The following is a 16,335-nucleotide window of genomic DNA, read 5'->3' on the forward strand; positions in this document are numbered from 1 at the left end:
GTTTTTATTCTTCAGTTTGTTAATGTGGTGTATCACACTGACTTGTGGATATTGAAAAATCCTTGCACCTCTGGGATAAATCCCACTTGATCGTGGTGTGGGTATCCTTTTAATGTATTGTTGGATTCAGTTTACTAGTATTTTGTTGAGGATTTTTTGTGTCTGTGTTCATCAGAGATATTGGCCTGTAATTTTCTTTCTTTGTTGTATATTTTTCTGGTTTTGGTATCAGGGTGATGGTGGTTGCTTAGAATGAGTTTGGGACTGTTCCTTCCTCTGCAATATTTTGAAATAGTTTCTGAAGGATAGGTGTTAACACTTCTCTAAATGCTTGATAGGATTCGCCTGTGAAGCCATCTGGTCCTGGACTATTGTTTGTTGGGAGGTTTTAATCACAGTTTCAATTTCAATACTTGTGATTGGTCTATACATATTTTCTGTTTTTTCCTTGTTCAATCTTGGAAGATTGTACCTTTCTAAGAATTTGTCCATTTCTTCTAGGTTGTCCATTTTATTGGCATACAGTTGATTTTAATAGTTTCTTATGATCCTTTGTGTTTCTGTGGTGTCTGTTGTAACTTTTCCTTTTTCATTTCTAACTGATTTGAACCCTCTCCCTTTTTTTCTTGATGAGTCTGGCTGAAGGTTTATCAGTTTTGTTTATCTTTTCAAAGAAACAGCTTTTAGTTTCATTGATCTTTACTATTGGTTTCGTCATCCCTATTTCTTTTATTTCTGCTCTGATCTTTATGCTTTCTTTCCTTCTACTAACTTTGGGTTTTGTTGCTTTAGTTGCTTTAGGTGTAAGGTTAGGTTGTTTATTTGGGCTTTTTTTTGTTTCCTGAGGTAAGATTGTATTGCTATAAACTTCCCTCTTAGAACTGCTTTTGCTGCATCATATAGGTTTTGGATCATCATGTTTTGTTTTCATTTGTTTGTAGAAGGTTTTTTGACTCCTCAAAATAAAATCTTGTTAGTCTACTTTTACTCCTCTGAGTGTTTTTTGCTTTCTAACTAATTCAGTATTTAACAGTATGTCTTTGATTTGTAGATATATGGAGTCTGGGAGTGATCCTTTTCATGTTGGTGTGTGGGCAGCCACCATTTCAAGAGGCCAATGACAGTGAAACATTGACAATGATCATGGATTGCAAATATACAGTACCATCCCACGTATCTAAAGGGTGTAAAGAGTAAGTAAAAGAAAAAAAAAAGTATGTGGGTATCTTTGTTCATTTTAATTTTTGAACCCAATATTTCTGCTCTTGTTAAGTATGTTTTGGGGAGTTAACCATAGAATATGATTGAAATTTAATATTGGAGTATGGAATGTATTAGTCTATTTTTCACATATGCCAGTTTTCAAGAAGCCCATTTTATGCCTCTTCCGCCTCCAGGAGAAGTGGGTTGCTTTCACTTGAAGAATTACCATAAGAACTACCTTCTCGTTTTGCACCTGCAATTATTTGACATTCCAGAGAAGGGTTAGGGGATTTTCTTTCCTGAAATAGACCATCAACACACCATTTTGGGATTTACATAGCACGCCTCATAATTTTATTCATGTACTTCTCTCCCCAGTTGACTGAAGAGCTCTGTTTTGGTTCATGTGACTATGGGAAGAAGTATATGCAAGCTGATTACTGGGAGTTTAAAGTACTATATATAGAGTACTGTGATACGTGTAGTGATAAATTCATAATGGAGTAAAAGAACTGTTGGAAGTTCAGTATTTCTTTGATATTGTGGTGATATTTTAAAATAAGGTCACCTGAGATGATAGCTACTTAAAGGATTTTGCTAGAGTAATAAAGTTTTTAGTTTCTCCCATCAGCTGATAAGAAGGAAATCTGAGCTTGAGGAACCTTTTCTCCAAGTGGATCCCCATCTTAGGCCATAGTTAAGAATTTAGGAATTCCAACTCTGATTCAGCTACTGGTTTCTCAGTTTACTAATGATATGAGAATGGTGGAACATACCTTACAGGGTTATTGTGAAAATCAAATGAATTAATGTATATAAAGCTTGTAGCTCAGTCTTTAGCACATAAGTAGCACAAGATGAATATTGATGACTCTCCTCCTCCTCCTCCCCCTTATACCCTTACTATTATTATTCTCTACCCCAGGAAGCAGGCTGCTCTCTGGGGGTGTATGTTGTGTGCATGTTAGATGTTTGTAATTCAAGGAGTATCTCCATAGTCCCTTCTGAAAAAAACTAAAACAGAGTAACTTATTTTTATATTGACATTTATCATTCAAAAGAATGGATAAAATGTGTATGTAATAAAATGAACCCATTATCCAGCTTAAGATAAAGAACGGTTCTAATATTTTTGAAGCCTCTTCTTGGTGTCTCCCTCCTAGAGGGATTATCTTTGATAATCATAGGACCATTCAGTTTCTACTTTTTCCTACTTTTTCCTTTTTCCTGTCAGTTTTGGTAAGTTTTGTTTCTTAAGGAGCTTGTCCATTTTACCTAAATTTTCAAATTTATTGGCCTCAAGTATTTATAATATCCTCTAATTATATTTTTATTTTTTATTTTTTTTAATTTTTTTTTTTTTTTTGCGGTACGCGTGCCTCTCACTGTTGTGGCCTCTCCCATTGTGGAGCACAGGCTCCGGACGCGCAGGCTCACCAGCCATGGCTCACGGGCCCAGCCAGTCCGTGGCATGTGGGCTCTTCCCGGACCGGGGCACGAACCCGTGTCCCCTGCATCGGCAGGCAGACTCTCAACCACTGCGCCACCAGGGAAGCCCTCTAATTATATTTTTAAAGCCTATGAATTAGTGGAGTTGTTGCCCTTTTTCCATCTCATACTGATTTTTTTGCCTTCTCTATTTTTGCATTCTCTATTTTTGTCTTGATCAGTCTTACATGAGGTTTGTTCATTTTAACCTTTTTCAAAGAACTATCTTTTGTCTTTATTAATTTACTATTATATTTTTTGTTTTATGCTATTGATATTCTTTTGTCTGTATTATTTCCTTCTGCCTACTTAATGGGCTAATTGTTCTTTTTCTTAAGCGGGGTTTCAGATAATAAATTTTCCTTTTCTAAGGTAGTAGTTAAGGCTATAAATGGCCTCTTAGTACCATTTCAGCTGCGTCCCATTAATTTTGATTAATAGTCCTTTTGTTATTCAGTTCTGATTATTTTATAGGTTCCATGGGTTTATTTAACCTATTACTTTCAGAGGGGTATTTTAAATTTCCAAATGTGTAGCTTTACTAATTAACTTTTATTCATTTCTAACTTAATTGCATTGTAATCCAAGAATATAGTCTGTATGTTACTAGTTTTTTTAAAATTGGTAAGGCTTCCTACGGCTTAGCATGGAGTCAGTTTTTGTAAATAATCCTTTTGTTCTGGAAAAGAATGTATGTTTTCTAATTGTTGGGGTCAGAGTTCTGTATAAGTCCTTAAGACTAAGCTTGTTTATTATGATGTTTAAAATTACTTCTGAGTCTTTTGACTGCTTGATCTATCACTTACTGAGATATTCTTCCACTACATGGAAGTATATTATAGGCAAAAAAAAAAGTGATTACCCCCATTAATACAACATTGTAAATGTATTTTTTTTATTCTTGAAAGTCTCTCAGTGTTTGCTTTGGGTGTTTCGGGGGAATGTTATTAGGTCCAAACAAGTTGAAAACTGTTGTGTCTTGCTGGTGAATTGAACGTCTGTATCACTATTTTTCTCTAATAATGCTTTGGGCTTTAAAGTCAGTCTATGTTGTCTAGTTTTAGCTCACCATTCCAGTTGTCTTTTGGTTAGCATTTATGTGCTATATAGGTTTCCATTCTTTTACTTTAAATCTTTTATTGGCTTGTTTTTAGGTACATCTTTTTTTAACAGTTGGGAGATGGATTTTTGATTAATCCCATCTGACCAATGCTCCCATCTGAGCATTGTCTTTTAACTGGAGAGTTTGTTCCATTTACTTTTATTGTGTTCACTGGTAGAAGTAGATGTATTTGATGTCTTTGCATTCTGATTTTGCCATCGTGTCTTTTAGTTCTTGCAGTGGTACCTTGTTTCCTTTGTAGTTTTCGACTGCGAGGTCAGATTTCTTATAAAATTATGTGGCAGTTCTTTTAAGTTACATTCCCTGGAGAAACAGTTTACATTTGCTTTTCTACTAGTTGCCCATGGGTACGTCCAGCCTGAAACCTCTTAAAATTAACTTTTTCACTATGTGTACCATACAGATATACTATCATTAATTTGGACCCCAAACTTGTGAGAGGACCAGCTTGTAGTTAGAAGTTCTTAGAAGAAATTCCCCCATCTCACCTCCACAGCACTGTTGAGGCAGCAGATTTCCCTCTTGACATCTTAGCAGTAGGTTTGTTTCTTCTCGTTCATCTTCACACTGAAGCTGGGGTCCCAGTTCTTTGCAAGGGTTCTAGTTGCATCCCCCACTTTCAGTAGGCCGTACATGTTATATTCTGGTGATATTCTGTTTCGTGTACTCAGTGTGGAAACAGAAAAAAACAGAAACAATCAGGCCAAGGCCAACTTTGTCATTTGCTCCTAAGAGTCTTGCTTTTACTCTGTTTTTACCTGCTGAGTAGTTCGTCTGTCCATGTTTCTGTCTGCCCTCCCTCCCTTCCTTCCTGCCAACACAATGCCTGTAAACAAAATATATGTCTAAAAATATATGTCATTTTGGTTGCTTTCATCAGGATGGTCATTCATTCTTCCGGAAACAGAAGTTGGCTCATGCACCCTATTCTGTATGTCGTCGCTGATCGTTGTATCTGATTCGGGTACGCCACCATGCCACAGTTAGTTCAAGGACAGATCTTGGTACCTAGAGTTACTTGTAGGTGGTAGGAAACTGCATTTGTGTGTTTGGCTTGTCAGTATATCTGGTGGTTGTGATTTTTTATTTTATGAATCTGATGGCACTTTCTTTATTCCCATCTGCCCCACCATCACCTCTAGTGGACGTAATGAAATTGATGGTGTAAGTTTAGGAAACAATTCTGATAAATACAGTAACCCACCATTACTAATCCCTCACAACAGTTTGCTTTAACAAGGGACTTACCTTCCTTTCCAGCCTGATCACAAGGATGCTGCAGAGAGATCCCAAGAGAAGGGCCTCTTTAGAAGAGATTGAAAACCATCCTTGGCTTCAGGGAGTGGACCCTTCCCCAGCCACGAAGTATAACATCCCCCTCGTGTCATATAAAAACCTCTCGGAAGAGGAGCACAACAGCATCATTCAGCGCATGGTGCTCGGGGACATAGCGGATCGGGATGCCATTGTCGAGTATGTCGGCGCTCATCAGTACAGGGGCCGTGGGCATAGGGTTCTTGGGATGGGCTCTTTTCTTAACGTGTCAGGGCTTGTGGACACTGTGTAATGGATAGGGTTGCCAGTGGGCAGGGGTTATGTCATTTATCTCTAGAGTTTCTGGCCCAGCGCCTGGCTCATAGGTTTTGTTGGTCTTTTGTTTTTATTTTTGTACTAGTGAACAGTGAGTCCTGTGGCCTTTCTCCCCTCTTACAGAAGTGGATTGGAATAGACTGTTTTATATCCCAGTACATGCCTTGTCCATTGCTGTATCCTCGTAATTCTTGGGTCTCCCTCTGGTCCCCATAAGGAAGCAGGGACACTCAAGGGGGCGACACCACAATTCCTCAAAATCAGGGGTTGCTATATGCGTCCAGTCACACATTTTTGTAAATAAAGTTGTAGTGGCGCACAGCTGAGCCCATTTGTTTACATGTTGTCCATGGCAGCATTGTGCTGCAGTATCAGACTCATTGCGAGATGGACCATGTTACCTACAAAACTCAAAATATTTACTGTCTGGCTCTTTAGAGCCCTTGCTGCAGTAACCTGGAACCCACGAGATGCACAAGTTGTTAGTTACATTTTTTAAAACCAAAGACAGTTTTTTATAACCCAAGAAGTTGGGAATCAAGGATAATATAAAGATGCAGTTGGCTTTAACAATGATATTCATTTCTGTAAGAGATCCTGTCTGTAAAAATACGAAGCGTTTCCACAAATGAAGAGTCAAAAGTTATTTAACCCATTGAATGAAATAGTTGGATATGATGGAAAGAGGATGTACTCTGGGGGGCAAAAAAGAGGTTCCCATCGGGCGGGCCACTCTGGCCTGGCTGAGTGATCTGACCCAGGTACCTGTCCTCGGGGGAGAGGAGGCTGCAGGCTGGACTTACCTCTACAGCGTGGCAGACTGTCACACGTGGCACCTGAGGGTCTGGTCCCTGAGAAGGGTGGTGTCTGTATAAAGGACATGTATCTTTAGGGTACACTGGAAAGAAGGGTTTATAAAACTAATCATCATTTTGGTTTATGTACAAATTTCTTCAGGTTTCTGAGTGCATTCTCAGTTTTCACAGATTGACCTAGAGAAACAGAGAAGTGCAGGACACTTGTTCTTTCTGCCAAGGACAACACTCACTTTAGGAATATGTGGAAAATGATTTTTCACTTTTGAGTGAATAAAAAAGGCTATTTGCATCGCCCTGAATTGGCTTAATATTTTTAAATGAATAAATACATGCAGTGCTGTAGTATAGAACTATTTAATTCATGTGAATTCAATTATCAATCCAGAAGGAGAGGTGACGCCTCAGGTGATGCCCTGAGCCCGAGTCCTCCTGGCTGGTTTCGGGCAAGTCTTTCTTGCTGCCCACAGTACGAGAAGCTCCTCACTGCAGGGTGATTCCTGAGTTCATAGACACATTTGTTGGTCCCCTTAACACAAGCCCGCAGCTCTACCCTGTGCTCAGCTGAGGAAACCACTCTGAGAAGTCATTGTGGCCCCGAATTTCACCTCGGGCTCTTCCTTTAGGACCTCTCATTCAGCCCCACTTGCCCCCATTAGCTGAGGCCCCACTGTCTGTTTTGTGAGGAGAGACTCCTGTATCGTTTCCTCCCGAAGTGTTCATTGCATATGTTCGCTAACTACAGAAAGGTCCTGAAAAGCATAATTACATATTTCTGGGCCTTGTGGATCCTCTGTGGCATTCCTCCTGTGTCCCACTACTGGCCAGCTGCAGGAGGGCAGGCAGGCTGTGTGCTCCAGCACAGCACCGGCCAGACTACGGACTCAGAGAGCATTACTTTTGAGGTGGATGAATGAATGCGTAGATTTTATTCAAAGAAGAGGCTAATGACATGCTTTCAATGTATTAATAATTCATTCATGTCGGAAAATGCCAATAAATACAAAGAGTATAAAAATAAAAGCTTTTTCTAATTTTTCTGATTGATACTAGTGCTTCAGTGTACATTCATATAACTCATTTCATAGTTCTGCTGGAAGCAAGTAAACCAGTGTAATGGAAATAAACACTGACACACATTAAATTTTTGAATAATGTGTACATTCTTGGAAACTTCATTATTTTGTGCATCTAAAACCAACATCCAGCTCAGCTGCCATCAGCATTTTGGGTTTTTCTTACTAATTGAACGTTTTTATGAAGTTGTGACTTAGAATTTTGAGAATGATCTACTAGGTTTTTTTCTCATTTGTGTGCGTGTGTTGGGTTGTTTTTTCCCCGTAATTTTAAAGATTCCAGGTCATTAGATTTTATTTGCTTGTACTTAAAAAAAAAAAAAAAAATCCAGTTCTGCTCGTGAAAAAACAAACCTGCGAATGTGGCTTATATTCCCTCTCTCTCATTTCCTCAGAGCCCTGGAAACCAACAGGTATAACCACATCACAGCCACTTACTTCTTGCTTGCCGAAAGGATCCTGAGGGAAAAGCAAGAGAAAGAAATACAGACCAGGTCTGCAAGCCCTAGCAACATCAAGGCCCAGTTTAGGTGAGAAAAAAATCTTCACTGATTTTAGTAAGTTAACGTTTTGAAATAGTGAACTTTTTTGATGTTTCCTAAGTCTGTGGGGTGGGAGTATAAAGACTGGTGACAGCCTCACTGGAGGGGCCACCTGTGGGCCCTCCACGTGAGTGGGGGTCCTGGTTCCCTGGTCACCAGGGAGGCCTTCCTCTCTCGGGCTTAGCGGAGCGAGGGGCTGCAGTTGCTGGCTTGGCCACAAAGACACCTGCGGAGAAGCCGCAGCCTCAGGCTAGCGTGCCAGCTATTTTCACTAAGCTCTTCCGGATCGGACATGTGTAAATGTGTTATTTTCTTTAATTTTTCATTCTAGGAACAAGGCCAGGTTTTCCCTCAGTATTGGACATAATTTTAAAAGACATACAGAGCATGTCTGTGGCATGACGCTGTGTTAGGGTTTCAGGGATTCGGCATCACATCAGCTAGTTGATTGGTCAGCTGCTTGATCTTGGGAGGTCACTTAACCTCTCTCTAACTCAGCTTCCTGTGAAGTGGGAGTAGTAATCCTGTTTACCTCTTGGGGTTGTGGTGATGGATAAACGAATTAATATATGTGAAGTGCTTTGAACTGGGCTTCACGTGTTTGCTGTCATTGTTGAGAACGTTTCCCCACCACATCACCTTTGGTAAAGCAGTGACTGTGCGCTCGTCTCCCCTGTGTTTTCCTTCCCTTCCTTTCCCAACTCTCCCCCTTCCCCCCGCCCCCCTCCTCTTCTCCCCCTACCTTCCTTCTCCTCTTTTTCTTCTGCCATATTAGCTTTCCATTTAATATCAAAGCTTGGGAAGAGTTACTTTTTTGTCACCATTATGAAAATTTATTTAGACTTTATCTTTATTCAGATGAAGTAATCCATGGAATTATAGTGATTCAAAAACAGAAGGAGGGACTTCCCTGGTGGTCCAGCGGTAAAGAATCCGCCTTCCAATGCAGGGGATGAGGGTCAATCCCTGGTCGGGGATCTAAGGTCCCACGTGCCGTGGGGCAACTAAACCTGTGCGCCACAACTACTGAGCTTGCGTTCCTCAACTAGAGAGCCTGCGTTCTGCACACTACAGAGCCCACACGCTCTGGAACCTGCATGCCATAACTACAGAGCCTGTGTGCTGCAACTAGAGAGAAGCCTGCGCGCCGCAACGAAAGATCCCACATGCTGCAATGAAGATCCCGTGTGCTGCAACTAAGTCCCGATGCAGCCTAAATAAATAAATATAAAATAAGTAGTTAAAAAAAATTTAAAAAAACTAGAAGGATGCTCTTGGTTCTAAATAATTCTCTACTTGTACATAGCTATATAAACATATACGTGTGAATATGTAACAGTAATTACTACTTAAAAGAGGAAGAATACCATTGGATTTTAAATTACTTGCAGTCACCTTGCCATGTGTAGGTTGTTACTTGGGATGGAGCAACAGAGAAGAGACAAGAAAACATTCCCGGGTGACCAAAGACTAAATATTTAGAAGTCTAGTTTAATGGGAAGATGAATTTGGTAACTGCATCTATATCCTGGACATATTCTTGCATAATGAAAACTAGACACCCTGTCTGGTGTCAGCTTGGAAGAAGACTGGGCCCCAGGGAGCATGGGGACCCTTGCACATGGGACAAACCAGGAGAGTGACAGTGAGGGGTTAGGGTCAACCTAGTCGTGGCCCGAGCCCTCTGGTGGGCAAGAGTGGCTCCAGAGCCATCGCCACATGCTGCGCCAGGCCTGGAGCCACTCCAGTGTTTTGGAGAAGGGAATATTTGGAATTGAACTGTTTTATTTTTAGGGGAACAGATCGGAACTCAATCTGAAGTTGAGCAGATATGTAAATGAACTAAATTGGTTTTACTGTATCATAGAAATTACAAAGCCAACAGTAGTTATAAAGAAATATCAGAGCCTTCCATGCACTTTCCTTTTACCCACCTGGGGATTACAGAGTGGAGATGCTGTCGGGGCCTGTCCTCCTGGGGCCCAGGGCCCACTGGCAGGTGGTGGATGTCTGCTTACTTGCCTTCTCTTTGTTGTCAAAACCCTGCACCCTAACTTGGTTCCATTGCTGGGTGTGCCTTGGGGTCAGAGTGACTTGGGGTGCAGAAACGTGGTTGGCATCTAGCCAGCAGAGTCATTTGTGGGGCATGGGTAGGTCAAGTCAGGGAGAGCGAGCCCCAGAGAGCGGATACGCTCTTTGGGTCCTGCCAGCATGGGATAGAAACACGTGTATTCTGTTAGAAGAGCTTTGTGAAGTCCTGGGAGCTGAACTCCACACGGGTGGGACCAGTGCCCGCATCCTTCCACAGAGAAACTAGGAAGTAAGGAAAACCACAGAGGCCTGACTGCAAAGGTGCCGTCCATTCGATAGGCAGTCATTCAGAGGGCTTCCTGGGTTGCAGAGTGAAGCCACTGCTCTGGGGGTTTAGTAACCACTGAACTCAGCCTAGATGTCACTGTCTTCAAGCCCATGTGGCCTTGGGCAGGTTGCTTACACTCTGTGTTTTGATTTCTTCACTGTCAAGGGAGGATGGGATTGTGGTGGGATTAAATGAATTAATTGCTGTCAGGCTCTCTCCACAGTGCTGGCCCTAGTAAGTTCTCAGTGTGAACTGTGCTGTCAGTGTGACTCCTTTATAGTTCTTGTTAGCAGTCTTTCTTATCTTTCGTTAAGATAAGCCGTGATCTTCTTACAGTGTTGTGCTCATTAAGTCTAGCACAGCGTTGGGGCCAGATATGTTCTTAATAAATGTGAGCTGCTTAACGATCTGATTTACTCATATAAATAAGAGCCATTGGTTCAGAAGTGGAGCTGGCGTGTGTGGTGCAGCTGCAGCGCTTAGTAACCATCTGGTTTCTGGGGGTGGGTTCTGAGGGTGGTTTTGGCTTTCTCTTGGGGTTGGTGGGGAGAGAAGCGCCTCCGGCACATCTGTGCCCTGCCCCCCTCGGGTGGACTGGCTGCTGCCCTGGTGGGTCAGACGCACTGTCTGCACCTGCCTCCCACTACAGGGACCCCAGCGTTTGCCAGGGTGACCTTTCGGGTGGCTGCTCTCTGAGGAGCAGCCTGAAAGGAATGTTGTGTGCCGTTTCCTAGGGCCCCGAGGCTCATCTGGAGTTGGTACAGTTGTGTTGTGAGGACAGAGGACTTGTCCAGAGACGCTGCTTGACCTCAGAATCATTGCACACCCAGCTTCTGTAAACTACCAAGCAGTGACCAGCAAACGGACCCACTCCATCCTTGAGAGAGAGGAGGAGGCTCCGAATTGGGGGAAGGAGGTCTGCTGTAAACTCCTATGGTTTTTTTAAGGCTATAGATTTAAATTGGCTTTTATGTCCAGGATAACGTAAGTGGTGTGACATGGAAGTGTCAGCGTACCAGTGGCTGTTTTCAGTGTCACTGGCGTCTACTGTTCCCCTGAGCAGAGAGGGCAGTTGAGAATTCAAGGTGTTTATTCAAAACAGGCTGGAGAACTCACTTTCAAAAGTCTTCCTTGGGCTACCAAGCAGTGTTCTTACTACTTCGGTGACTCTGGATGAAGGGACAGAATCAAAGTTTAAATAACAGTGGATTTTGCTATGCAGGACTCCTGTGTCATCATTTAAAAATGTATGTATTGGGCTTCCCTGGTGGCGCAGTGGTTGAGGACGCCTGCCGATGCAGGGGACACAGGTTCGTGCCCCGGTCTGGGAAGATCCCACATGCCGCGGAGGGGCTGGGCCCGTGAGCCATGGCCGCTGAGCCTGCACGTCCGGAGCCTGTGCTCCGCAACGGGAGAGGCCACAACAGTGAGAGGCCCGCGTACCGCAAAAAAAAAAAAAAAAAAAAAAGTATTTAGAGGGTGCATATTTTAATTGGTGAAGAAGAGATTTATGTATACCAGTATTCACTGACTTTCCTCTCCAGTATCATATTTAAATGCAGTAAACTATTTCCATTTGTTTTTGTAAACACCAACTATTAACACCATCCAGTAAAATCTGGAGGACTGGAAATTTCAGGTGAATTTATTAGCAGTGTAATATACCTTCAAAGGTTGTGATCTTAAGACCGGAAGGAGCAAAACCTGTGTTCAGGTTTTGCTTTGGTGATAACTCCCTTGTACTTTCTAAAAAGGTTTTTCTTGTGGTATAAAACGTTTCTATAGAAAAGACGTTTGCCCCCTTTTCTGACAACCGTGATGAAGTTTTCATTTGGCCAATAAGCCATAAACTGAACCACATTTCAAAGTAACATTTGCCCTTCTAGTGTCCTTGTGATGTTTATAGGATGTTGAATGGGTTTGCAAGGCCGCTGTCTTTTCTTCTCTTTCGTTTTCTTTTTTTTTTTTTTGGTAAAGCCTGTGTATTTTGTCCCAGTAAGTTTTATTTAAGGTACTTGGGTAAAGTCTGTGTACCATTACATAGCTTTTCTTTTTTTTTTTCCCAATCTGTTACATAGGCAGTCATGGCCAACCAAAATTGACGTGCCCCAGGACCTTGAGGATGACCTCACGGCCACTCCTTTGTCCCACGCGACTGTCCCTCAGTCTCCTGCTCGGGCTGCCGACAGTGTTCTCAACGGCCACAGGAGCAAAGGCCTGTGTGACTCGGCTAAGAAAGACGACCTCCCCGAGTTGGCCGGGCCCGCGCTGTCCACGGGGCCACCCGCCGGCCTGAAACCCGCAGCCAGTGGGCGGAAGTGTCTGTTTCGGGTGGAGGAAGACGAAGAGGAAGACGAGGAGGACAAGAAGCCCATGTCCCTCTCAACACAGGTGGTTCTGCGCCGCAAGCCGTCCGTGACCAACCGCCTGACGTCCAGGAAGAGCGCCCCGGTCCTCAACCAGATATTCGAGGAGGGGGAGTCGGACGACGAGTTCGACATGGATGAGAACCTGCCTCCCAAGCTGAGCCGCTTGAAGATGAACATTGCTTCCCCGGGGACGGTCCACAAACGCTACCACCGCAGGAAAAGTCAGGGCCGCGGCTCCAGCTGCAGCAGCTCGGAGACCAGCGACGACGACTCGGAGAGCCGCCGGCGCCTGGATAAAGACAGTGGCTTCACCTACTCCTGGCACCGCCGGGACAGCAGCGAGGGGCCCCCGGGCAGCGAGGGCGACGGCGGCGGCCAGAGCAAGCCGAGCCGCGGCGGTGGGGGCGCGGACAAGGCCAGCCCCAGTGAGCACAGCGCTGGCGGGGGCGGCCCCGCGGGGGGGTCGGGCGGCGCCCCGGGCGGCACGTCAGGCAGTGCCCGCCGCTGCGCCGGCCCCGGCTCCTCCACGTCCACGCAGCTGGCGGCGCGCGGCGCCGGGGAGCTGGTGGAGAGCCTCAAACTCATGGGCCTCTGCCTCGGCTCCCAGCTGCACGGGAGCGCCAAGTACATTATCGACCCGCAGGGCAGCCTGTCGTTCTCCAGCGTGAAGGTCCAGGAGAAGTCCGCCTGGAAGATGTGCATCGGCTCCGCAGGCGGTGCGGCGCCCGCCCCAGCCGTGGGCGGCATGAAGTTCTTCTCCGACCACGTGGCGAACACCACCGTGGAGTTGGACCGGATAAAGAGCAAGAATCTGAAAAACAACGTGCTCCAGCTACCTCTGTGCGAAAAGACCATCTCTGTGAACATCCAGCGGAACCCCAAGGAGGGGCTGCTGTGCGCCTCCAGCCAGGCCAGCTGCTGCCACGTCATCTGACCTCGGTGCGCTTCCTGCTCAGAGCGGCGAAGACCGGCTCACTTCACTGGTCCCTTTTCGGTTTTCCTCTTTTAAAGCGGGCAATTATTTATTACTTTTTCATTTGTTCGCCTGACGACTTGACAAATGCATGGTCTTTGTGCATGCTGCTAGACACTCCTTTTTTTTTTCCAGCCGAAAAGTCTTGTGTAATTTTTACATTTATAATTTTAATGTGGATGATCAGGATTAAATTAAAATGTATATTTGGAACCTAATATAAATGGAGCACTTAGAAATTTGATGTTCTGCACTTAACCTAGAGAGAGAAAAAATGATTTTCCTTGTGAAAAACCTAAATTCCTGCTCCGACCTTCTGTGACATGGAACCTCCGTGATCTGAGGCACACTCTGGTGTCTGAGGCAGAACCAAAGCAATAACGTTGTGATGCCATCAGGCCTAGAGCCCGCGAGCGTGCCGCGCGCCCCCAGATGCCAGGGCCTGTGCAGAGTACAGTGAGCGTCTGCACTGACAACCTTAAAACCGTGATTTCAACATACCCACACCTGTTTGTCTTAAGCTATAGTGTGAAAACAGTTTGGGCTCTTAAAATTTAACTGAAAAAGATTTTCTTGTTTTGTAATAGGTGAGATCAAGTACTTAGATTTATAAGGCAGCTTCCCCGTAGAGGTAAATCACAAGCAGACAATCTCATTTTGTAATGTGATAAAGTGAACTGATGATGTCTTAACTCTACTTACAGAGTGTGTGTCTGTCTAACAGAACAAAACGATGCTTGGTGTTAATTCCTTCCTGGAGGGCACACCCCAGAGTTCCTTTATAACCACATAGATAGAAGAAACTATAGGGCCTAATATAGAAGCAAAGGTGTACCCAGATGTTGGCAAAGTCAAAACCCCATAAATTAAAAAAAAAGATTATTGGCATATGATTTTTAGGAGTTTGATAATTAGGTTGTCTCTTTTGTTAACTTCCATTCTTTTACGTCTTTTAGCTCAGCTACCTATGAAAATTGGCTGATTAAAAAGTATACATAAAAGGGTAAGAATTCACACATAAAGCAAGCAAAAATGCACAAAGCCTGCTTTGTTTTTTGTGTTTTTTTTTTTGCTGGAAGTGTTTTTCACTTTGCCTTCCTGCAAAAACAATAATCAAAGAACTTTTGCTTTAAACTATTCCTGTACAAAGACTACTTTTGACCAGATAATCATCTTTCGTGGCTTTTATCTTGTAGGACACAGTATCATTTTGGAAGGGGACCAGATGCTACTTTTTCATGCTGTGCCCAGGGGGTCTTAAAAGCAACACTTAGGGACATTGGTGATAGGATGTGGCTGGGCCCCAGGGCCTTCCCACACTCATCAGCCTCCTGTCGTGTCTCTGCAGTGACAGTTGCCTGGTCCATAGAGTGGGCAGAGCACCAAAGGACAGCATTCCATTGGTCACGGTTTCTCCAAGTACACACTGACTCTGCTCCTTTAGGATTCATATGTTTTACTCAGAACTCTGAATTTCACAGTATACTTACTAAACTAAGTAAAGATGATAGTCAAAATACTTATTTTACTTTCTAGACCTAGGCTAGATACGTTTTAAGCTACAGCTCTAGTTCATTGTGATATTTATAATTGAGAGCTATGAGGATAGGTGTGTGGGTGAAGCCATAGAACATATTTGCTTGAAATTCTTGAGCAGGGATCTTATAAAGGGCCAGAAATAAGATGTGTGGTTCACATAGATAGTGAGCGTAACATCTGTATTAAACGTAGGAGAGAAGTTTATAAAGGGCATTGGCAATAAACTCTTTGTTGCAGCTGTTTTCCAAGTAATGTAAATACTTTTTCCTGTGATTATGTATAGCCTTGGAATGGCACCTTTTAACTAACCCATATGTGTTTGGTTTTCAGTGGTTTTTTATATTCAAATGTATATATGGTGCTCACTTTTAGGATCAGCAGTGTTGACCATTTATGCTGCATAGCTGTATCATAGCCTTACTAGTTGTGTGTGGTTGGTTGACCCTCTGGGTATACAAATGTTAGTCTGAGTGGCGTCTTACTCATTTGTTCATAAGTGAATGATTGTGCATGTGTTGTATGTCATAGTATGTCATCACATAAAAGGGAGGGAGCAAATAACCATTACATTAAGATAATATTGGACCAAATGACTTACTTGCTCTAAACAGTTTCTTGTACCCCTTAACCTGTCTTCAGAAGTTGCATAGAGTTACAGTAGTGTGTAAATTAAATATTGTGGAAAAACAATTAGTCTTGTATTTTTCTGTATGTGTGTATATATATATACATATATATACATATATATATATATATAAAATGATGTACTTCTGGCAGTTCTATCTGTATTTAAAGTTGTGACAATCTTGACACTGATTTTAAGGATAGCCGTGAGACTGACTCAAAGTTGTCCCTTCCAAGTAAGAATTGATGTGTGTTAAGAGGGTACAGAATTATCAGCTGATTTGGTCGGTTGCTTCCACTGCTGGTTGATACTCCTCATTGTGTAAACATTGACAGGTATGTGACAAATGGGAAAAAAAAAGTCCAGATAATAAAGTGGCATATCGGTGTTCAGCAATATAAACTGTGTCGCATATCTTGTTTCTTCTTATGAACGCAGCTCTGTATAGTCCCGGCCTGGGTTAGACCGAAGTTCTACGTGCTGTGTGCGCACCTGCACCACCAGATGTGACTGAAAAAACGCAGTCGTGACTGTTCTCACTTTAAACTCGTGACCATAAGTCTCAGGTGGGTCCCAGGACTGCCCATTAATTAAACTTTATTTCCCCAGTTATCTGCTTTCCTCACTCAGCCA

The 16,335-nt window shown here is 43.2% G+C and overlaps 1 protein-coding gene across 12 annotated transcripts in view; it reads left to right on the plus strand.

Moving 5' to 3' along the window:
• SNRK (SNF related kinase) overlaps positions 1 to 16,104 on the plus strand; it is a 167,393-nt gene extending 151,289 nt beyond the window's left edge. For all 12 annotated transcript variants that reach the window (XM_049693635.1, XM_049693637.1, XM_049693640.1 and 9 more), the window contains 4 exons: positions 1,052 to 1,193; positions 5,075 to 5,287; positions 7,691 to 7,825; positions 12,275 to 16,104. In XM_049693635.1, the coding sequence (XP_049549592.1) occupies positions 1,052 to 1,193; positions 5,075 to 5,287; positions 7,691 to 7,825; positions 12,275 to 13,499 (1,715 nt within the window). In that variant the 3' untranslated portion in view covers positions 13,500 to 16,104. The remainder of the gene's footprint in view (positions 1 to 1,051; positions 1,194 to 5,074; positions 5,288 to 7,690; positions 7,826 to 12,274) is intronic.
• The last annotated feature ends 231 nt before the right edge of the window (positions 16,105 to 16,335 follow it).

This window comes from Orcinus orca, chromosome 10, assembly GCF_937001465.1.
Source record: "Orcinus orca chromosome 10, mOrcOrc1.1, whole genome shotgun sequence".
NCBI classification, from domain to species: domain Eukaryota; kingdom Metazoa; phylum Chordata; class Mammalia; order Artiodactyla; family Delphinidae; genus Orcinus; species Orcinus orca.